We start from the raw sequence: 22,680 nt of genomic DNA on the forward strand, positions 1-22,680 counted from the left end.
ATAGTCCCTTTCATAATTTGCAGATTCGAATAGTATCAGAAGGGCTAATAACTCCTACTGGAATTGCCATCGATTGGTATACAGAGAAGATATACTGGACAGATGGAGAGACAAACAGAATAGAAGTAATTAGCATTGAACAGAAACATAGGAAGGTGTTATTCTGGTCTGAAGTGGATTTGGCCCGAGCTATTGCCATAGTTCCTAAAGTAGGGTAAGATATTTGTAATGCTGTTCATTGTAATATTGAAATGATTGATAGAAATGACTTACCACAGTCACCATATTTATTAACGTGGAATCTATTTTATTTGAGACTATACTTATCGCACTAAGCTGAATCGCCATCGACCACGTGTCGTCGCAGCCGTTCGGACATAAACGCGACCGATCGGGCTTCGATATGGCATGAAAAAACTAATAGAAGTACTATTGACAATGACATACATCATACATTGTTTTACAACTTTATTAATCCGAATGCCTCTTTACAGACTGATGTTTTGGACAGACTGGGGAGAGATACCCAAAATAGAAAGAGCCGGTATGAATGGTGATCCTAAAACTCGAAAAATAATTGTTAAAGATAACATATTTTGGCCTAATGGCATTACAATAGATTATAATAACAATATGATCTATTGGGTAGACGCAAAACTGCAGTTTGTAGATGTTATTGACTTCAATGGTAATAAGAGAAATAGAGTTGTGGAGGGAAAAATAGAGTACCCATATGCTCTCGCCTTCTTTAGTGAGAAGCTTTATTGGACTGATTGGAAGACCTGGTGAGTACCACATTTTTCCTTCTTTAAAACTTCTTAAATATTACCGAAACCTATACAGGAAGTTTTGTACGATTATATAATTAGATACCCATATATCCATTCAGCAGTTCTGCCGTCCGTATCATAAACAACGTAATCGACATTTATAGCGAAATTGAGTTTATAACATATATGGAATCAGAAAAACGAGATCATCAACCTTCTATAAGCGGTTTTTTGTTATATCTTATTTAGTTTATGTTTTATTGTTAACCAAATTTAGCGTAATTCACATTTTTTTAAAGAAAAAATCCTTATATGACAATAACTCGAAAGATACCAAAATGTAAATGCTAAAAAAATAATGAAGGGTCCTAGAGACCCTACTTATTAGTAAACGTTGAACACAAAATGTCCTGGATTGCAGCATTTGCAGCATAACCAACTCTTCACCACTGTACAGTAGCCACATATCTCTCATTTATTGCAAGTGAAATGATAGCTTAATAATATTATATATATAAGCCTGCAGTGAATGTGATACGACTATTAAAAAATGCCAAATGCCAATAGGAAAAACAATTTTTATTTTAATACAGAATTCAATTTGGCCCCAAAAATTTTACTTTTAAAGATTTTGCTCCATTATTCCTTGAGATTTAAGTTTTTTGACTTTTGTTTTAACTTTTTGATGATTAAACAATTTTTACATTTATGTCAAAGCTCTTATAATTACGTATATTATTTCCAAATTTTATTTTATATTTTATTCATACAGTTCTACAAATTACCACAATCTGTCGTTTTCAGGAGCATCTACTCCTGGGATATAACGTCAAATGGTCCAATAAACGAACTTATGAAATCCTCACCAGTACCAGTAGATATCAAAGTGTATGACCAAAGCAGGCAACTCATGCCTGAAGGAGATTACCCATGTAAAGTGAATAACGGTGGCTGTTCACATTTGTGCCTTTTGTCGCCCAATGCACCTGGTAAGCGTTTGATGTTGACTCTACATAAATGTAAAATAAGTTAGAATAGAATAGACATTTATTGCAACGCGACAACACATAGATACAAAAAAAATGATAACATAAACAAGGAAAACAAAATTTAAAAAATTAATGAACACAATAAAAATACAATAAAAACACTAAACAAGACAAATCTGACAAAAAGCAAAAAACAAATTACTACAAATTTTGTACCGTCATTTGTGCGGTTGTGGCGTACGCAAAAGGATGTGGTGGCGCTGGTTTTTAATGAGGCCTGAAGCCAAAAAGTTGATTAAACTCAATATACTAGAGCTAGTTTTAGATGGAACCTAAACACAGGTTTTTTTATTTCATCCAGGTTACACATGCGCATGCCCAACAGGCGTGAAATTACGAGAGAACAGTAATACAACCTGCTACACAAGTCCTCAGTCATTACTTCTAGTCGCTCAACGTTCTACGATATCAAAAATATCCCTAGATTCGCTTGACTTTACACCTTACACACTGCCATTAAAGGACTTGAAGAGAGCCCAGACTGTTGATTTTGATCCTAAGCATGAATATTTTTATTGGGCTGATAGTCTGGTGAGTGCATCCACTGATATTTGAATATCTTATTTATATTCTTTAAACAAGTGTCTCTTTATTATAAAACTGTAATGAAAGAAAATTTGAGGCCTGGAAAATTGTAATCTACGATACGGTACACCGAAGACATTGGGCTCATTCAGAGTGCCGTCGCGGGCGCGGCGGCGGGTGCGTGCACGAGGGTCTTGGCGTCTTCCCTTTCACAGTGCCGAAGTGACTAAAACCTAGATCCACACATCGAAGTTGCAAACAGACGCTAGACCAAGCACTGTGAATGGTACGGGCGAATTGAACCAATACAACCACCGCGCCCGCGCCCTCCTCGACATAGGCACCAGCGCGGGCGCAGCGAGTGTCTACGTATACATTTGATTTACACACACCCGCCGCCTCTCTGAATAAAGCCTTTGTAAGCGGTAGTAGCCTAGTGGGAAAACGGTTGTTTCCCAATTTTGGTTCGACTTTAATTTCTAACGTACATTTATGATAGTTTAGTGGCAATAATTAACGTGATGAAAGCTGCATGTGGGAAATGGTTCACAACCACTGGAGAAACGTGTGAAGTCCCCAACCCGCATAAGACCAGCGTGGAGGTTTACGGCTAAACCCGCTGTTTAGAGGAGCAATAAAACTTGTAATAAGTTGGTGACATAATGTGTTTGTGGGTTTAAATTCCTAGTTGGAACATTTTATTTGCAGTTTAAAAAAGTGACAAAGTGGCAGACCCAGGTACAAAACCTGGGCCTGCAGCAGTGTGTGCTATCATCAAACAAACGATTGATAGCGTCATTATTGTGCACAAGTTTCGTCATAACATTTTCATTAAATTCATTCAGGCAAAAACCATATCCCGCGCTCGCTTAGACGGTAGTGAGCAATCCGTTGTAATACACAGCAACGGAATGCCGGATAGTATCGCAGTAGATCCATTGGCGAGAAACATTTACTGGACCGATCCCGTCACGGACACTATTAGCGTGGCGAAGCTCGATGGTAGCTCTAGAAAGGTAAGACGTAGAAAAGATCCTTATAAAAATTACCTGTTCAAAATTACTCGTAACTTTCGTCATAATCCTTCAATTCATAGTTACGTTCAGATACATGGTTGTTGTTGCACACATATTGCAGCTCCGGTGGTACAGGTGGGGCACAAATCTTCAGTTGTTCAAAATCTCAAATACCCTTTCTCTGTCCACATTAGTCCTTCCATACAATCAAAGTTCTAGATCTCTTAGTAAGCTATATATAATTTGAAACATTTCTGCAGGTTCTAATTTATGACGATCTATATCAACCACGAGCCATAGTACTTCATCCGACCGCTGGATTAATGTTCTGGTCAGACTGGAATGAGAAGAAACCAAAGATCGAGCGAGCTTATCTCGACGGAAGCGGTCGTACTTTACTTGTATCCGAAACTCTAACTTGGCCTAACGGAATGGCGTTAGATGTTATCACCAATAAGCTATATTGGGGTGATGCTAAAACACATAAAATTGAGGTAACTTTATAAACAATTGCACATGTATTTTTGAAAGTGAATTAAAACAATGGTGGGGTTCTCTGTGCAGTAGCAGTCTGGGTAAATGATGCTAATATATATAACGAGCAGTGCTATGTTCCGGTTTCAAGGTTAGGGAGACACACCGTTGCAGCCACAGGCGCAGAATATTACAGATCTTAAGCCCCATAGATCCATTGATTATCCGTTGAAGCCCCTTCAATGCATTTACTATGTAAACACTTGTCTTCAGGTGGACTGTTTTCTTGTTTAAATCGATAACTAAAATTTGGTGCTCAATTTTATTTTTTTTCACATAAGTAGTAGCATCTTCAAGTTTTTCAAAAAATTTGTTTATATAATACTTTCACGCCTTTCACAATTATTGTACACTTACAGAATTTAATAATTTGTAAACGTTTTCAACGACTGAAAACCTTACTTAATACATTGCACTAAAAGTGGATTTATTTTTGTATAACAGTTATGCAACATAGACGGATCTGGGAGGAAGGAACTTCATACGAATGATATTCTTCACATATTTGGTCTCACTCTACTCGGCACACATTTGTACTGGACTGACATGCAGCGACGCACTCTGGACCGCATTAATAAGGACAGTGGTATGTCTATAAACCAATTTTGTAGATTAAACTCAATTTAAGGCATACATGTCACCCTCATTTCACCAACTAACTGTCGCAAAGATTTTACTAGGAACAAAAGGTAGATGCGTCATAAACACCGCAACTAGCGCTTTCAACTGGCATCATATTGAAATGTCACAATAATATGTACCAAATGAGTGTAGGAAAATGGGATGCATTATTTACCATTTGACAAAGAAATTACACGTCTTAATACGAAACAAAAATAGATATGTTTCTACACCATCCATCCGTTTGATATACCTTCAAATCGTATAATAAGTATTTAAATATAATTATTGTTTTTCGATGCAGTACTTTTCAAGATTAGCCCGGAAAGTAGTAGTGGTGGTAAGTATATTATATCGAATCTTGGCACCAATAGTGAAACTCCCAACAACGTTGACCTCTCTTAATTTTTTATTCTTTGACCGCCACGCTCATTTTATATTGAAATAAATACTTACGCGTGATACGTGATTCCTTGCATTTTACAAGCCTTCCGGCTTCAAAGTTTCCGCCGACGACTTTGGGCAGAAATGTGTTAAAACCGGCACTTTAGGCAAATAGCCGGCACCCGGCTAAAAGTCGGACGAGTTAATTGAGTTTTAACCCACTGCCCACCTCAGGCTGTCACCGATTGATATTGTTATGTCTATTGGAGGGGCATCCTATATGTACCTTTATAATTACATTACTATATCTATTTAGTGTTGGCAATACTTGTAGGTAGTCCCACCACTGAATTACTACACTGAATATTTACTGTAATTCGAAAACCATTTACGTAAACTGAGTTAATAGTGTTGGTTACTCATTAAGTCGTATTTGTTAAGTATAGCTATGTACTACTTGTTATGTGCAACTGATTGTTCAATCGAATAAAAATAAGAAAGGCAGAAGTGGAACGATGCAGTACAGTTAGACATTGATAAAGAAAGACATTATTTTCGTTATAGGAGAAGAAAGAGAGCCGGTAGTGGAACAAATGGCGAATATGATGGGGGTAAAAGCGATCCGATTGGGTGAGCAACTAGGTTGGAACCAGTGCGTGAATGATAATGGAGGTTGCAGCCATCTGTGCTTCAATAGACCTAAGGATTACGTGTGCAGTTGTCCTCTGGGTAAATATGCTATTTCTTTTCAACTTCAGTGCGAATATTATTGCACTAGTAGTGTGGTAGACTATCGCCTACAATCAACACCTAACAATCCCCCTTTTTAGAGTCGTGCCCAATATTCTTCTTATCGTAATCATGGCATATACTGTAATCCTTGCCATCGTGGTGAAAGAATTTGCCCATCGGCGTTTTTTTACTCGCCGATTCTTGCCCAGGGCCGCCAGACGTACAGGAAGGCATGGCACCTCGTGCGGGAAGCCTCCCCATTCGTGCACTCCAATGGTGGTAAATACTAGAGTTGCAATGAATATTCTGTCTCTGGTTTTTGCTATTCGGCCAAATATCGAATATTGAGTCACTATTCGGCCGAATACCTAAAAACAGGAGAAAGAAATAAGAAAAATTCAGGAAATTATCATGTAAATACAAATTTTTCGCTTCTTAGGGTCGTTTTCCAGAACTCTACTCAATGCTCAAGTCAGGACTTGAGCAGACTTGAGTATGATTTCAAGCACTGGAAATACGACTCTAATGGCAAGGACTTGAGTATGATTTTCAGTGCTTTAAATCATACTCAAGTCCTGACTTGAGCATTGAGTAGAGTTCTGGAATACGACCCTTAATCTTAAACTCGAAATGTAATCTTAAACTCAAATCTAGCGTAAAGTTACTTTTTTAAGAGATTAAAAAAGGTTACATATCAAATGAAAATTACCTACATAAATTATGTAGTTTACCCATGACTAAATAAAAGCTAACAAAATCAACCAAGTACTTATTATTTGTAAACCAAAATAAAATTAACTTTTTGAAATAACTGCTTCCGTAGCCGAACGGTTACCATACCGGACTGCCACGCAGAGGTCCCAGGTTCATTCCCGGGCCGGGAGAAATATTTGTATGGCCTACATTTATTTCTCTCGTGAGTTTGGGTGTAATTTGTGGTTGTCTATGTGTGTATGGCACCCGCAATACGGGGTTTCCCTAGTGCGGGGCAATGTTTAGTGTGTGCGTTGTTATTAAAAGAAATTTAATCATACTGAAGTGAAATTTTCTTAATTAAGTCATACATTAAATTAAATAACTTTTTTTTAAATATAGTACTACTCGTTGCAACACTAGTAAATACGTAAGAATTATACACCTCTTCAGAAAGGAGTTGACGAAGGATGACTATTACATGGTAATACTATAGGTATATACCACATGATATTTTTTTCAGTTCTTTCGTAAAAGAACAGTGATAACCAAAAGATATTTGCATGCAAATCGAGATCATGTAATTATAGCCTGTTGTTATACTTGTTATTAAAAACAATTGTAATAAAATAAGAAATGTGATCTTCAATATCGAATGTAATTAACATGAATTCGCTTATCGCTTGAACTATAAAACATTTTAATTATTTAAACAAAGATCGAACACTAAAAAATAATTCCTTCGATCCAGCTGGATTCGAACCAGCGTCTTCCAGCAAACTATGTGATTCGTTCCGTTGCTTAGTTGCCGTAGCGTCTGGCACAGTTTGCTGGAAGACGCTGGTTGGTATCCAGCCGAATCAAACAAATTTTTTCATAGTGCTAAATCTTTGTATTAATAATTATAACTAACTAGTGGAGTAATTTCACAAAAATAATTGAATATCATGGTAAATCATCGTGACATCAAATAAAAACTTAAAAATTATAAAACATTTTTTTTCTAGAACTGGAACTGAGTAAGGACAGAAAGACCTGTGTAGAGCTAGAAGCGTTTCTCTTATACAGCCGTAAAACAGAAATTGGCCGAATAAGTCTTACATACGAAAACAACGACGCCATCTTACCCTTCGCGGAGCTAAAAGTAGTTAGGTAAGACATTTCCTTGTTATTGTTATGTGTGAGAAAAGATTTTCCTGTTTTTTTGGTGATTGTCAATTGTTTTATGCAGTGCCTTAGCGGTTCACGTATCCGGGTCCAAGTTATACTGGTCTGACAGCAAAGCGAAAACAATCAACCGGTGTTCGTTAAACGGTTCTAATATGGAGACTGTAGTCGAAGGAATGGGAACTGTTGAAGGTAATATGCTTATTTTACTTAAAAAAAACACTATATCCTGCAGCCTACATGTAAGCATAGTAAAGTGCTTACTATGCTGTACGTAGTAAGTTTTCGATAAACTTACATTTCTGCCGTCCGCTAACTGACAAAAAACGCGGGTAAGTGACAAAATATTTTTTAGAGACCTTAAAAAACCATAACCCATTTTTAGAATATTGAAGAAGAAATTCTTTAATGATATTTCAGCTATGCATAGTTAGGGTAAGTTCCGATGATTCGAACAAGTTAACTAATTTTAACTATTTTTAAAAGAGAATTTTGTGCTCTAGTTTTTGCTATTTAAATCGTTATACGTAAAAATATTTAACCATTTGTCACTTAGCTGCTTAGTTAGTGGACGGCAGATTTAATTATTTATTTGTGTTGAAGATATGATTTAGTTACTGTATAGTTTTTGGTTCGCCTCTGTGTTGAAGAGTCTTTGGTTGGTTGTACCGACGGCGCTTGTTTGACGGAATTTGTTTTAACGAGAAATATGTATTTAAAAGACTCAAAATTTATTATTTCTAACATGTTAGTAGAGCGTTCAAGAACAAATAATATGTGATTTAAATTATTTGTCAATAGTACGTTTTTTTTTTTTGAGTATAAAAATTCTAAATTTCTAACAATTTGAATAGAATTTATATCAACAACGTTGCCCTAGCGGCTGTTCTCGAAAGTAACGAAACACTGTGTATGTTAACGGTATTGTATATCATTCAGTGATTGTGTAGAATACCTAGTCGTTCCATACAATACCGGGCTCCTTTAGGCAATGTATTGAATAGTTAATATTTTTTAATTGTTATACACATCACCTAGATGTTGTATATACAACATCTATTTAAATAAAATCTAGGTATTGTATAGAATGCCAGCTGTAGATTGGGCAAAGTATTAAATGAAAGACAGAATAATTAAATCAGTAATTTCTGTTTGCATTTCCGAGCTGGTTCGACCCTCTCATTTGGGTTAAAGTTAGGTTAGGTTAGTATTATATGAAAAAGCTACGCGAGCCGAGCGAGCGAGCTGGGTCGAAGACGTAAAACAAAAAATATGGATATCATTCTTTAAACAAAAACTAAATATTCAATTTGGTACTTTAAACAAACAAATAAAAACTGACGTAATATTGATTTAACAGGTTTAGCAATAGACTGGTCTAGCCATAACATCTATTGGACCGACGGAATGACACAACGTGTCGAAGTGGCAAGACTTGATGGCTCCAGCCGCAGAACACTCATTTGGCAAGGTCTCAAGAAACCTAAGAGCATTGTTTTGGATCCTAAGAAAGGGTGAGTTTGTACAAAATTCAACGCATCATTGTCTTGAACACAATCAGCTAGAGAACCCCACCACGAACTCTAATAATTGTTGAAAATAGTCTCTCTCTTGTACCATAGCACATATTAGTAGCAGTAGAACTTCTAGTGAAAGAGTTCGTCCAGAGAAGTAGTGCCAACTTACCTATTTCTGCCGCCAAGCAGTAATGTGAGCATTTAAACAATTCTGAATTTGAGACACTCTTGTTCAAAAAACCATAAACACCACAATAAACACTTCACTATTTGATGTCATTTTTTAAACATCGAGGAAACGATTCATTTCTATGAAAAAAAAACCTTTTTATACATGAAAATAGCATCCAAAATAAAATAGTTATACAAAATCAATGTGGGTTACACCGCTTTTGCGCTGATAGCCTTACTTAGCTTCCACTTCGTAGATATCCTTTACACTAAGACTTCTTTCAGTTACATGTACTGGTCCGAACTGGGCTCTAGAAGCATTAAACGAGCCGCCATGGACGGATCATCACCCACTATATTCATGGAGCAAGTCGGCCGAGTGCACTCATTAGCCTTAGATTACGATAAGCGCGCTCTCTATTGGGCAGCGGTAGATCCTGCTGTTATAGAATTCGTATATCTGAACGGTTCTGGAAGAAAGTTACTGGTTGAAAATCTAACTATACCATATGCCTTAACCTTGTATAATGATAAGGTGATTTGGGGTGATTGGACTGGTAAGTTATTGGAAACCTTAAGTTGTTACCTTCTAAAATGATTTATTATTAAGGAAATATATTAAATATACTACCTATGTACAAAACCACGCCAGTCAGGCAGGTAGGGTCCAAGGACACCTACTTGCTAAGTATAAGTTGTCTAAACTAAGCTGTCTATCAACCCCTCCTACGTGTAGTATCGTATGTCTAAAATTGCCAAATTTGCAAGGGAGCGTTTTAAAGTTTTGAATTATCTGAAATGAGCACAACTCAGTTTTATTCGGCACAGCTCGTTACTCACATAGAGTATTATAAAATCCTAGACATCGGCTAAACGAACAACCACAATTTATTTTATAATTTTATCCTAACGCAGATATGGATCAACAAGCGGGTAAACTAAAGTGAGACTGTGCGTGTCGGGTGACACAATAAAATTATAAAATAAATTGTGGTTGTTCATCTAACCGATATCTAGGATTTTATAATGCTCTATGTGAGTAATGAGCTTTGCGAATAAAATAGAATTCAAGTTACAGAATTCTTTGAGAATTCAAAACCTTGTAAACTTGGCAATTTCGACATACGATACTTTACGTAGGAGGGATCGATATATATGTATGTGTTTTAGCTATTATAATTGATATGAAAGTAGAACAAACACACATAAAATTTCTTTCGATCTCACTAGCTTCTTTTGTTTTACATTGACAAGCTGCAATTTATCAAGCTACTCCAATTTCTAGTAATAACAAATAAATTAACTAGATGGCGCTTATTGCACTGATTTTTATGGTTAGTAATTCTTTTATTTTGTTTAGAATTAGCGCCATCTGCCCATATTAGGAAGCGTTCATTTACAAATTAGTTTGTAACACACAATGCCATTTGAATAATATTACAAGGAAAGAACTGACTTCTTATATTTAATATTTAATTGATATCCACGGCCCTTTACATAACAATAATAATTCCAGGCTATTGATCAGCGCCATCTAGTTATAAAACATCTAGGTAATATTTTTTTGTATCTGGGTGTATATTGAGTGATGTGGATACCTGTAATTGGCTTACACATAAAAACTGTGCATTACGAAATGTTGTCTTTTTATCTTATTTATAATGTGTAATATGTTGGTGTTCCAAATAAATAAATGTATACAGAAAAGAGTAAGACTTAATTTTGACCTTTTTCCGAGATACGATCTGTATGTAATATGATGATTAGCAATGGTAACACCTATTACACGTCTACTTTTACCAAGCATATAGAAAATACAATAATTACCCTTTATGCCATCTCCTATATTTATTCCAACCCTTTTTTCACAGGCAACATAGAAGAAGCAAAGAAAACAGATGGTTCAAATCGCAAGGTAATACATACAAAACTGGATTACTTATCCGATTTAAAAGTGTTCCACCGCACAAAATCATCTGGAGGTAACCAATGTGGCGTTGACAATGGCGGATGCTCGCATCTTTGTTTGCCATTGCCATCGGAAACTAGAGCAGACTACCGTTGTGCTTGCCCTGCCCATTATAAATTAAATAAGGACAACTTGACCTGTTCAGGTATGTTAGTTTATTATAGTATACGTTACAACCCATATACATGACATATATGAGACGATATTAGGCTGTAGTTGAATTTATCCCTGTAGTCCGTCTTTTTTGAAGATGAGAAAATGACAGTTCATTGCGTAAATGTTGCCCGCTTGCAAGTAACTAGTGATTGCGGTCGATAAATATTATGTCGACTATCGACTAAATGTTGATTACTTCTGAAATAAATAACCGAACTTTTAGAGCAGTAGAGCTGCTTGTGGAAGAATTAGTCCAGGGAAGTACTGCCACCTTACCTAGTTCTGCCGCCAAGCAGTACTTGCCAGCATTACTGCGTTGCGGCTTAGAAGGGTATGGGTGCTGCTTACCAACTTATGTCTTAGGGCGACGGGCGCAGTAGCAGTGCCTATAAGATCTTTGCTAGTTAAAGCTCTGAAAGGCACTGCAACTGTTATGGATAGGCGTGACGCTTACCACCAAGCGCACGACATGTTCGTCTTGCCACGTGGTATTATAAAAAAACTTGTTTCATTTGAATCGTCATCGGCTCATGATTCGTCCAACTGTTGGGCACAGATCCAGTTGAAATTTTGAAAATTCATGCATACATACACTAAATTTAGCAGTGTTTATATAAAAATACAAACAGGAGACATATTTTAAAGTTTTACATTTGACTTTAACATAATGTTTATAACTGAAAATTGATTCCGATACTGTTAGGACGGCGTAACATTCACAATTCAAACATTTTGGCAAAATTTTAACCTTCTATCACATTCTATCGAGAAAACTCGACAACAACTACAAATTATTGCTCATTGTCATTTCGGTCAACCCCGTGTACATGTACGACTATGAAAGTCATAATGGAATAAACCAGCTTATATATTTTTTTCTAGAACCCGAAGAATTTCTATTGTTTGCGCAAAGGAACTCCATTGGTCGAATATATGTTGCGAACGGAGAATGTAATGATGCGTACATACCTCTAACTGGATTGAAGAGCGTCAAAGCAATCGAATACGATCCTGTTAAAAAGTAAGTGATAAACTTTACATGCAATGAAAGCGCTTTACCACCGGCGATGCGAGACGAGAATTCAAATCTCTCCGGCCTATTTTTACCAAAAATTGCCATTAATAGCTATCGCAAGCTCGCGATTGAAATTAATGGCCATCGTGAGCTCGGGCTGAGGTTGTGGATAGTAACGACACAGTGCTGTTCAGTGCGTTCAGCGATAAACATGCGGCTGAAGTAACATGTCCCCTTAATTAATATTACCCTGCAATTCGCAGAAAAGCCATCTTGCTTTAAATCTTAAATCGTACGTGCCCCAAAATCTCGCGATTGATTTAAATATTAATATCTGTGTGTTAACTATACGCAGAAGGGACTCGGCGCCCTGCGCGTTCAATATAATAATAATGGTTTCAGGATGCTATTTGGACTACCGGGTGTAGATGACTTTTAGCTGTGATGAGAAAAAAGACTGCGAGAGTAGTGACGCTCTAGACTGCGTTCTAGTCCTAACAGCATCCTGAAAACGTTTGCGGCTGAGTTCGATGCGCCGATGCTTCGTCATTTCATCCAGGTCCTGTAGGTCAATTCAGAACCTTACGATAACTCAGTTGTCGACCGATTCGTTTTGATATCGTACGATTTCTTTTCATTTTTATTCAAAACACCCGAATCGAACGTCATACTGTCGTATTCAAAACCGTACCGAAATGACGTCACACCCGTACGATCACTCGAACTTCTCGACCGGCAAAGGCCACAAACGTTATTCAGAACACAGTTATCGAATGAAAGTTACCGAACGTCCTATTGTTTACAAAGCAAGAATGTAATATGGAAATCTCTTGTTATTTTAAATTAAGTTTGGATTTTTATTAATTTATTTTAATGCAAGAAGACTAAGGCGTTCCTGTATTTTAGGCCTTTAAAGTCTTAAAAATGTTATTACACATTTGTGTATACCAAACATTTTCAAGACTTTATGTGTTATACACCAATGTGTATAAAAGGATTTTCATTTTTCTTATAATCTATTTCACCGACAAACTCCGTAATCGCTGATGGATAATGATATCGTATCCGAATCAGAATCGAACTTTTAACTCGGAATGCTACTGAATAGCTCGAAAGCGCCATTCGATTCGAGAACGATATCCAATCGAACGATTCGGTTAAAATATCGAAGAGTTCTGAATCTGGGGCCTGGTAAGGTGATGGGGTAGTCGGCGCCTCGAGCGTAATAATGTGTGTTTTATGTTTTGTCTCTGTATTTACGAATAATAGTCATAAGTTAAAAATGTCTGTATTTACTAACAAGTGGACCTTGGATGCCAAATCCAAATAAGTGATTTATTTATTATTATTATTAATTGCCATCGCAAGCTCGAGCGAGACATCGCGTGAATCGCGTTCCCGTTACAGTGTGTTAATACAGTTCAATATTACACCAATAAATATTTCAACTCTCGTCTCAGACACATCCTCGTCAATCCAGACCATTTTCACCGAAGATGCGCTATATAAGAAAATTGAAATCATGCCATACTTTAATTTTTTTTAAGCGTTTTAGGATTACGTTTCGACATTCCGATCATAGTTTTGACATTCATACTACAAATTTATCACGTACACGACACGTATCGCTGATTTAATATAGCGTACATTTTTTCCAAAAAAGGCATTTATACTGGATGGAAGACGACTCCCATGCTATACGAAGAGTCCCTATCTCATACTCTTCAACTTCGACGGTTACCGACGCTTGGCCTGTAGTAACGGACTTAGCAAGACCTTTCCACATGGTATTGGATGTTCTTGGGAGAGCTTTGTACTGGACTTGCATAGATACCGACTCAATCAACGCTACTTCTATTGATGGCAATTCGACGGGTGTCATTTTGCGAGGACCTAACATGATGCCTAGGCATTTAGCTTTCCATCAGATTAAACGGTGAGTGTCTAATAACATAATTATATAGTATAGATTTTACCAATTTTACTCAGTACGTTTTTTTTCAACGTAGTATTCGTTAGCTGTGGGGGATTTAACTGTCCTGCTTTCGTATCTTCTGTATCTTTGTTTTTCTTAATCAATATATTGTAATTGTGCTTATACGTATAGATTCCTTAATTATATGCTAACGAAGAAATAATCTCGTTATTTTTACAAGATTTTTGATGATTTTTTTTTTAAGTTAAATATTGTACAAAGTTGTATTTATTATATATACTATTTAAGAAAAATCTAATATGCTATATTTGGACTTAATTGAAAAAAACGAAATTGAAAGAGTAACTTGTTTTACTCGCAACACAAACATTGATGTCAAAACGCATTCTCCGCCCTTTTTGAGTTCAAGAGAAACGTGTAAATCCTCATTTCAATATTACAGCATTCTGATATGGAACGACGTAGGCCTTGGCGCCATAATGCGTGCGAGCGTAGATGGCACATCTCTAAAGGAATTGGCTCGTGCGACCAACGCGACTGCCCTGACTATAGACCAAGCCACAGGCACTGTTTACTGGGCCGTTAACCGGCAGATACACGCTGTTGATCTCGACTCTCATAATGAGTAAGTTACTGCCCTGGAAAGTTTAGATTATTAATCAGTTATAACTGTGACGAATAATTCTCTAACAAAAGCTTGAGCATTTTTAATTTTTCTTAAACTGTAATAAACCAATTGACACTGCTTTAACTATTTACTGGACATTACTTCAACCTCTCTAAAATACTTGGTAAGATAGATTTGAAATTTCAGCCTTAATTCGAGTCGCTAAAAACCAGCTCAAACCGGATGAGAAGGCTGAGTACATTAAATTTATCAACGTAAATTGTATACTATTTCAATTGTGAGTTGGCTTCAAAATCCTCCTGGGTGGTTCAGCATGAGACCCAAGTAACTAAAATGTACACGACCGGTAGGAGATCGTACCCCAAGAAAAAGAAGAATTCTACCGTCTGCTAACCAAAACGCGGTTAAGTGACTAAATATTTTTAAAACCATACTAAACCCAGTTTTAGAATATTGAAATTGTTTAATAACAGTACAGCTATGCATCGTTAGGGTAAGTTCCGATAAGTCGAACACGTTAACTAATTTTAATTGTTTTTAAAAGATAATTTTGAGCTCTATCTTTTGCCATTTAAAACGGATATTTGACCATTTGTCACTTGAGCGTGTTTTATTTAGTGGACGGCAGAATTGCAAAAAGGTATATATTGCAATACTCTTGAAACCGACATCGGAGCAACACGACGAATTTCTCGCTGCATCGCAATGCACTGAAATGTATACCTTATTACAATTGCAATAGCATAAAATATACATAAATAAATTGCCTTTGCCGAAATGCAATGTACATACATGATAAATTTAATGTCTTCTACCGGTTTACGCTAGCGCTAAAGACGTTCGTGTCATTGCAGGCGCGTAATCTGGAAAGGCGGCTGGGCAGGCGTGCTGGCTGTGTACATGGGCCAGGTGTACCTGTCGGGCGGCGAACGAGCGCTCATGCGGCTGGCGCCCAGGCCAAATGCACCCGCCACGGCCGTGCCACACGTGCCGAAACCCAGCGCCGCAGTTGCTGTGCACAAGGTGCGTTACATACCTACTACCATTCCTCTAGGCTTCAACGTAACTTCACAACGTACACATTTGCGCCTTAATTGTCAGTAGTTAGAACAGAACCACTGGTTACTACCTAACTGGTGAAATTACAGACACATTGGACTTGTCAACTTACGTCTCAGGGCGACAGGCGTAGTGGCAATGCCCCTTAGATCCTTGCGATTGCGGCTTGAACCTCGGAGTGGCATTGCAACTGTTATGGACAGGCATGTAGCTTAGCATCAGGCACTCGACTTGCTCGTGCCGTCACTTGATATTATAAAAATAACGTAAACCTCACATACGCGACTTTTGTTACAGGCTTTATAATATAAATAAATAAATAATATTAGACATCACATATATTGCCCCGATCCCAAAGTAAGTAACTAAAGCACTTGTGTCATGGAAATCCGAAACAACGACGCTAACACAAACACCCAGACTCGAGACATTGTTGAAAAGATTTTGTACATTGATCCAGCCGGTGATCCAACCCGGGACTTCAGAGACCACTCGACCACGGAGGTCGTATCAATTGCCAGTTCGTTAAATTGGTCTCCACTGAATTTTTGCCCAAAGAAAATATTAGAATTATGACAATTTCAAGTTTCGAACAAAAACAAAAAACATTTTCAAAGGCTTGTAATTTTTTTTTACAAAATTATATTTTAATAATAGAAATAACAAAGTAATGCTGGTCTTTTTCGTTAAAGTTATTAATTATATAATTGATTCTATTGCTCCTTACCATGTGTGCTTCTCGGCCCGCAAAGTAATTTCTCTTTTAAATTTATTTTACTCAAATTTGTAATTATAACATTCGATCCTTAGATTTAATAAATTATAGTAACATTTAATATTATAACAGTAAACATTTTATATCTTTACTGCGTGGCCGGAATAGTTACAATGCTGGAATGCGACCCAGAGGCCCCGAGAATATTTGTATGGCCTAAATTTATTTCTCTCGAAAGTAAGGGTGTAATTTGTGGTTGTCTACGTCTGTGTCCATGGCACCCGCGATACAGGGTTTCCCTAGTGTGAGGATATGAGTGTGTTCGTATTATTATTATTATCATCTATTTATATATTTTAACTGCCTCCGTGGCCGAACGGTTACCATACCGGACTGCCACGCAGAGGTCCCCGGGTTCGATTCCCGGGCCGGGAGAAATATTTGTATGGCCTACATTTATTTCTCTCGTGAGTTTGGGTGTAATTTGTGGTTGTCTATGTGTGTGTCTATGGCACCCGCGACACAGGGTTTCCCTAGTGCGGGGCTATGTTGAGTGTGTGCGTTATTATTATATATGTATTATAGCACGCGTAGCGCAAGCAACGAACAGGCTGACGTAAGCGCACGTTGCAGGTCCCGCGAGAGCACCCGTGCTGGGGCGGGCGGCGGTGCGGCGGCTTGCCGGGCGCGTGCGCGGCCGACGGCGAGTGCGGCTGCGCGCTGTCGTGCGCGCCGGAGCCCGCCGAGACCGCGTGTCCGCCCGACCGCTTCCTCTGCCGCCTGGCGCGCGACGCGGCGCCGGACGCGCTCACCGCGCCGCTGCACACGCACTGCATCCCTCTCGACTGGAAGTGAGTGCCGCTCGATGCGGACCGATACACCCATCGAGTACATAACCAGAAATTGAGACGGAATAAGGGCCATCCATCCTTGGCAACTCATCTGGCAAATGGGCCTTATATCACTGTTAAATATCAACTCTCGTTTGCGCTGAAATCGCAAATTAGAAAGCTCAAATACTACAGCGCCAATAACTGACCTGTGCGTACGTCTCCGTATATTCCTATATTTCTAACAATGGGGGCTGTTCCATTCGGCAGTGTGGAGAAAAACAGTAAAACATCTAATTACAAAACAAACGATATCGCGTTGCATCGGTAATTAAATATGAAATGTGTAATTTTTCAATTTACTTCCATTATTGCAAAGCTCAAGTAAACCTGGTCGATTTGAAGTGAAACAATTGACGATACCCGTCAATTGTTTCGAATTCGGGCTGGCCACTTGGAGCGCAGTTGTCACAGCAATGATTTGGCATATAGTTTTCGAACAAACTAAATGACATCTCGTCTCTATTGCTGGTTATATACTCGAGGATACAATATAACCGGAGACTATCCTGCAGGTGCGACGGCCAGCCGGACTGCCCGGACGGGTCGGACGAGGACGGGTCGTGCGGCGCGTGCGCCGCCGGCGTGCGCTGCACCGACGGCTCGTGCGCGGAGACGCTCGGCGCCTGCGCGGGCGGCGCGCTCTGCCCGACACACGCGCTGCCCGACGCCTTCCGGTAACTTATCCAATCTATAACTTATTTTCAGATTGGCACCTTTCTTAAATGTTTATTAGAATATGTTGTATGGGAATTCGGAATAAATTATAATAACACTGCAACATAATACACACACCGACACAGTTAGCAGAACAAAAACATTGAGCAACGTTTACATTTAAATAGGAACAAGAGCTACACCTAAAGTAGCAATTAAATTAACATCTACTTAGGACAGCCTTACACAACCTTCATAGAAAAAATAATTGAGCAAAATACATTCTTTTAGCTTTTGTGACAAAGCAGAAACATAAAATATAAAAATTTAAGTATTTTAAAATTTATTCAATCAATTCAAACTTTAAACAAAAATAAAAAAACGTTATAAATTAATATTGACGAAATTTATAAGAACGCAAAACCTCTATAACCACTCGACAAACCTGTATATGTGAAATTAAAACAAATTAATGAAAAAAATGGCAGTCGACATTTTTTATTTTCAAATTAGACCTGTTTGTGTATTTCCTGACATTTACATCCCTTTTTTCATCACCAGCTGCGACGACCGCCTATGCCTAGCGGCTAAGCTCCTCTGCGACGGACAGCCACACTGCGACGACGGCACCGACGAAGCTCCCGCAGCCTGCGGCTTCGCGCAGAAGGTGGACACCGATGTATTGGCCGCTCTTTATTATTTTATTTTCATTTTCACTATCATAATTTGCGCAATTGATTTCATTATTTTGCTATGATTTTGTGTTTCTTAAACAAACATTTCTTTGGTTATTTAACTGCTTGTGTAATTAGTTTATATTTAATCTAAAGTTTTTTTTTTGTATCTGAACTAACAAGGTTGAGTTAACGCTTGAACTCTGCACTCGGCCCGGCTCCGCGTTCACAGTCCAAATGTCTGTGATTTTGCTCAATTGCGGTTATTTGGTTACACGTTATTGGATTTCAAACTTGTACAAAAGCAAAAACATTTACCTTGATAAATATATTAAGGAACCAAATAGTATGAATCGTGATGACGCTTCGAACTGTACTGACATAAAATTGAGGCGTATAACGTAAAGCGCCCCGTAAACAATCAAAATAATTTGTTAAATTTGTTCCTCAAACTTCACGTTTTCTTCAAACAATATCGCAAACGATCAATTAGACCATGGAACAAATTTGACAACAAAACAAACTTGCCTATAGTTCACACTCAGTCAACTCTTTGTATAGTCGTATGCACCGTACTATACTTAATAGGCTGGTTATATCTCTTCGTAATTTGCGCGAGGAGTAAGGATAACAGTTAAAGAGTTTGCTACAGTCAATGCCAGAGCATTAACTGTTACAAATAATAATAATAATAACGCACACACTCAACATAGCCCCGCACTAGGGAAACCCTATGTCGCGGGTGCCATGGACACACACATAGACAACCACAAATTACACCCAAACTCACGAGAGAAATAAATGTAGGTCATACAAATATTTCTCCCGGCCCGGGAATCGAAGCCAACCATTCGGCTACCGAGGCAGTAAATATGTATTAAGAAAAAATGAAGAGAAAAATCACGAATATTTGTTAAGACCTCGATAGATCTAGAATCGACGGTTGGAAGACAAAAGTCGGGCGCGATCTAACCCAGAGACGTCGCAGGTGGTGAGCGGCAGCCGCCAGTCCAACGCGTTCGTGGTGTGCGGGGCGATCGTGGGCTGCTGCTGCGGCGCGGCGGGCGCGTGGACGGCGCTGCGGCGCTGGCGCCGGGGGGCGCGGGGCCGCCGCGTGCCGCACTCGCTGCCCATCGCCATCCCGCTCACCAAGTCGCATGCGGACATTGCCGACGACCGCCCCTCCTCCGGCACTCTGTAAGTCCCTTCTGCTAGCGCGGTAAAAATAACTATTCTAGCCCCCGTAGTCGCAGACAGACTTTCCACAATATGCTACCAGAGAATCCTACAGTATTTTGGTCACATTGCTCGGTGACAACCAGACAACCTTGACAAACTGGTTGTGGTGGGTAAGGTGGAGGGAAAGGGACTCCGCCAAGTGACCGGCCTCACTGGCCTCCCTATAACAACTGCCCTGCGAGAGGCCGCAGACAGAACCAGATGGAAGAAAATCGTCCATAAAGTCTCGAAAACCATTCATAATTCGGGGACACGACCTTCAGCAATGAAGATAACGACTAAGAAGAGCCCCCGCAGTATACCGCCTCGTTAAAGCTATTATAGCCACATTTAACTGTCAAATTCCAGTGATAAACCTAATTTGAAAAATTTATTATTATTATTATTAAATTTTACCACAATAGCGAACATGGCGAGTACCGTGACGTCATATTTTTATATCATCGCGAGCAACTTCGACCAATGACTGCAAAAGATTAACACAGTGTCAAACATGACGGCAAGGCCCCAGCTGATTTTAACACATTTGCACAGTAATTTAATCGCCGTAAAAATTGAGCGCAACAAATGAGATGAAGACGTTTTTTGTTTCTTGGTTTTCGCAGCGATGATGACGACAAAGATAGCTGTATACGAAATTTCATATCGTTGTCCTTGTTCTTCAAAATGTATAACAAATATTTATCACCAAATAATCAAACTTAGATTTATCAACTGATTGAAATATTATCACACATATTCTGCCATGGTATGGCCACAGGTGTTACTAACAGGGTACTTAACTCCAACACCTCCACCAAACATCCACCTATTACCCGCATATGAGTTCCAGACTAATCGAACGCTTTGGGGCATTACCCGGAACAACCCATTTGACTCTTATGCATTTACACCGGGTCGGCATACTACTTCGCCTTACCGAAGGCGACGCAGTCGACTCGCTGTTTTGTTTTATATGTAACACTAAGTGACGGGAAGGACCAATCGTGCGCCTGGTGGTAAGCGATACGCCTGTCCATAACAATTGCCGGGCCACTCAGAGCTTTAAACCACAAAGATCTGAAGGCACCGCTACTGCGCCCGACACTCGGAAGAAACATTAGTGTCAAGTACCATTTGCCTGTAATTCCACCAGCACCCTTACCCTTCAACACCGGAACAGAGTAATGCTATCATTACTGCTTTGCGGCAGAAATAGGTAAGGTAGCAGTACTTCCCTGGACGAACCCCTTCACAAGGAGCTTTACTCAAGCTTTCGAGATTCACCACTTTATATTACATTATCCAAGTGTCGACATCTACAGTTTTAAATATGTACTCAAGTTTATTTGTATGAGTTGATACCCCACGGTATTAAGTATCGTCCACGGTGTGAGAAAATAAATAAATAAATATTTTTATATGACTGCGTACAGTACTGCGTACCAAATACTCGTTATTCTTTTTAGTTTTTGTCAAATAGGCATAGGCATCTACCTCTTCTCAGGCTCCATCTGGAAATCAGCGCTGTGACTCTGCCCAGCATTAAGCTGAGCTGGCTAGCCTTTTCGGTTATTATTACGTATTTAGTAATATATTTTTTGTTTTTTTAATTGTTTATTCTTTAATTTAAATTAATATTATTATTTGTATATTTATTTGTAATAGCCGAATAAATGTTTCTTTCTTTGCAGGGCAACGGACAGCCTTTGCTCCCGCTACGAGCGCTACCCGCGGCCCACGGCCAACCCGCCGCCCAGTCCGGCCACGGCGGGCGGCGGCGGGTCGCTGAGCCTGTCCCGCCGCCGGCCGTACCGGCACTACCGCGCCAGCAACCGCCCGCCGCCGCCCACGCCCGCCTCCACAGACGCCTGCGAGTCCGAGCCCGAGCCCGGGGCGCCGCCGCCCTCGCCCGCGCCCGACGCCGACCCGGCGCTGCTGCCCTTCTGACTCCTAAATACTAACCACGTGCCATAACTTAACTGACCTGATTTCCTATTTTCAGCAAGCAACATCAAACTTCACAAATACGTAAACGTTGGAACAGGTGAAATTCATGCTGATTGTTCTTGAACTAATCTATTATCTCTTTACGTGCTAAATCTGACGGTGACGAAATCGTTAACGTCACATCACGACTACCATGGACCAATGACTCTAGAGGACTGCTAATCTCCATGCCACAGATCGTAACTCTGAAAAAGGTCTAAATCCCGGCTTGTATCTAGATGGCGCCGATAGCGTAGAAGTAGTTTATGTTATGTAATTGACCGTGGATATCAATTAATTCCTTGATTAACATTTTTTTATATATAAAATCAAGTGACGGGACGAACAAGTCGTGCGCCTGATGGTAAGCTACACGCCTGTCCATAACAGTTGCAGTGTCACTCAGAGCTTCAAACGCAAAGATCTGAGGGGCACTGGCACTGCGCCCGTCACCCTGTGACATAAGTTGACAAGTCCCATATGCGTGTAATTTCACCAGCACCCTTACCCTTCAAAACTGGAACACAGTAATGCTAACATTACTGCTTGGCGGCAGAAATAGGTAAGGTGGCAGTACTCCCCTGGACGAACTCTT

The 22,680-nt window shown here is 39.2% G+C and overlaps 2 protein-coding genes across 2 annotated transcripts in view; both read left to right on the forward strand.

The window, feature by feature from the left end:
- Positions 1 to 18,999, forward strand: part of LOC113235074 (low-density lipoprotein receptor-related protein 6) — a 29,943-nt gene extending 10,944 nt beyond the window's left edge. Inside the window, exons 3-22 of the mRNA XM_026470631.1 lie at positions 24 to 214; positions 495 to 785; positions 1,575 to 1,759; positions 2,121 to 2,350; positions 3,190 to 3,360; positions 3,621 to 3,854; positions 4,339 to 4,480; positions 5,464 to 5,628; positions 7,332 to 7,476; positions 7,556 to 7,683; positions 8,852 to 9,005; positions 9,465 to 9,736; positions 11,051 to 11,293; positions 12,187 to 12,325; positions 13,983 to 14,255; positions 14,698 to 14,880; positions 15,738 to 15,906; positions 17,291 to 17,508; positions 18,063 to 18,224; positions 18,766 to 18,999. Of these exons, the coding sequence (XP_026326416.1) occupies positions 24 to 214; positions 495 to 785; positions 1,575 to 1,759; positions 2,121 to 2,350; positions 3,190 to 3,360; positions 3,621 to 3,854; positions 4,339 to 4,480; positions 5,464 to 5,628; positions 7,332 to 7,476; positions 7,556 to 7,683; positions 8,852 to 9,005; positions 9,465 to 9,736; positions 11,051 to 11,293; positions 12,187 to 12,325; positions 13,983 to 14,255; positions 14,698 to 14,880; positions 15,738 to 15,906; positions 17,291 to 17,508; positions 18,063 to 18,224; positions 18,766 to 18,961 (3,891 nt within the window). The 3' untranslated portion in view covers positions 18,962 to 18,999. The remainder of the gene's footprint in view (positions 1 to 23; positions 215 to 494; positions 786 to 1,574; positions 1,760 to 2,120; positions 2,351 to 3,189; positions 3,361 to 3,620; positions 3,855 to 4,338; positions 4,481 to 5,463; positions 5,629 to 7,331; positions 7,477 to 7,555; positions 7,684 to 8,851; positions 9,006 to 9,464; positions 9,737 to 11,050; positions 11,294 to 12,186; positions 12,326 to 13,982; positions 14,256 to 14,697; positions 14,881 to 15,737; positions 15,907 to 17,290; positions 17,509 to 18,062; positions 18,225 to 18,765) is intronic.
- Positions 19,000 to 19,115: 116 nt separating this feature from the next.
- On the forward strand, positions 19,116 to 22,471 carry LOC113235393 (low-density lipoprotein receptor-related protein 6-like). Its single transcript, XM_026471072.1, has 3 exons — positions 19,116 to 19,140; positions 19,829 to 20,075; positions 21,791 to 22,471. The coding sequence occupies exons 1-3, from the start codon at positions 19,116 to 19,118 to the stop codon at positions 22,044 to 22,046; spliced, it is 528 nt and encodes a 175-aa protein (XP_026326857.1). The 3' UTR covers positions 22,047 to 22,471.
- The last annotated feature ends 209 nt before the right edge of the window (positions 22,472 to 22,680 follow it).

The sequence above is a fragment of the Hyposmocoma kahamanoa genome, unplaced genomic scaffold, assembly GCF_003589595.1.
Source record: "Hyposmocoma kahamanoa isolate Upper Pololo Valley unplaced genomic scaffold, ASM358959v1 87, whole genome shotgun sequence".
NCBI classification, from domain to species: Eukaryota; Metazoa; Arthropoda; class Insecta; order Lepidoptera; family Cosmopterigidae; genus Hyposmocoma; species Hyposmocoma kahamanoa.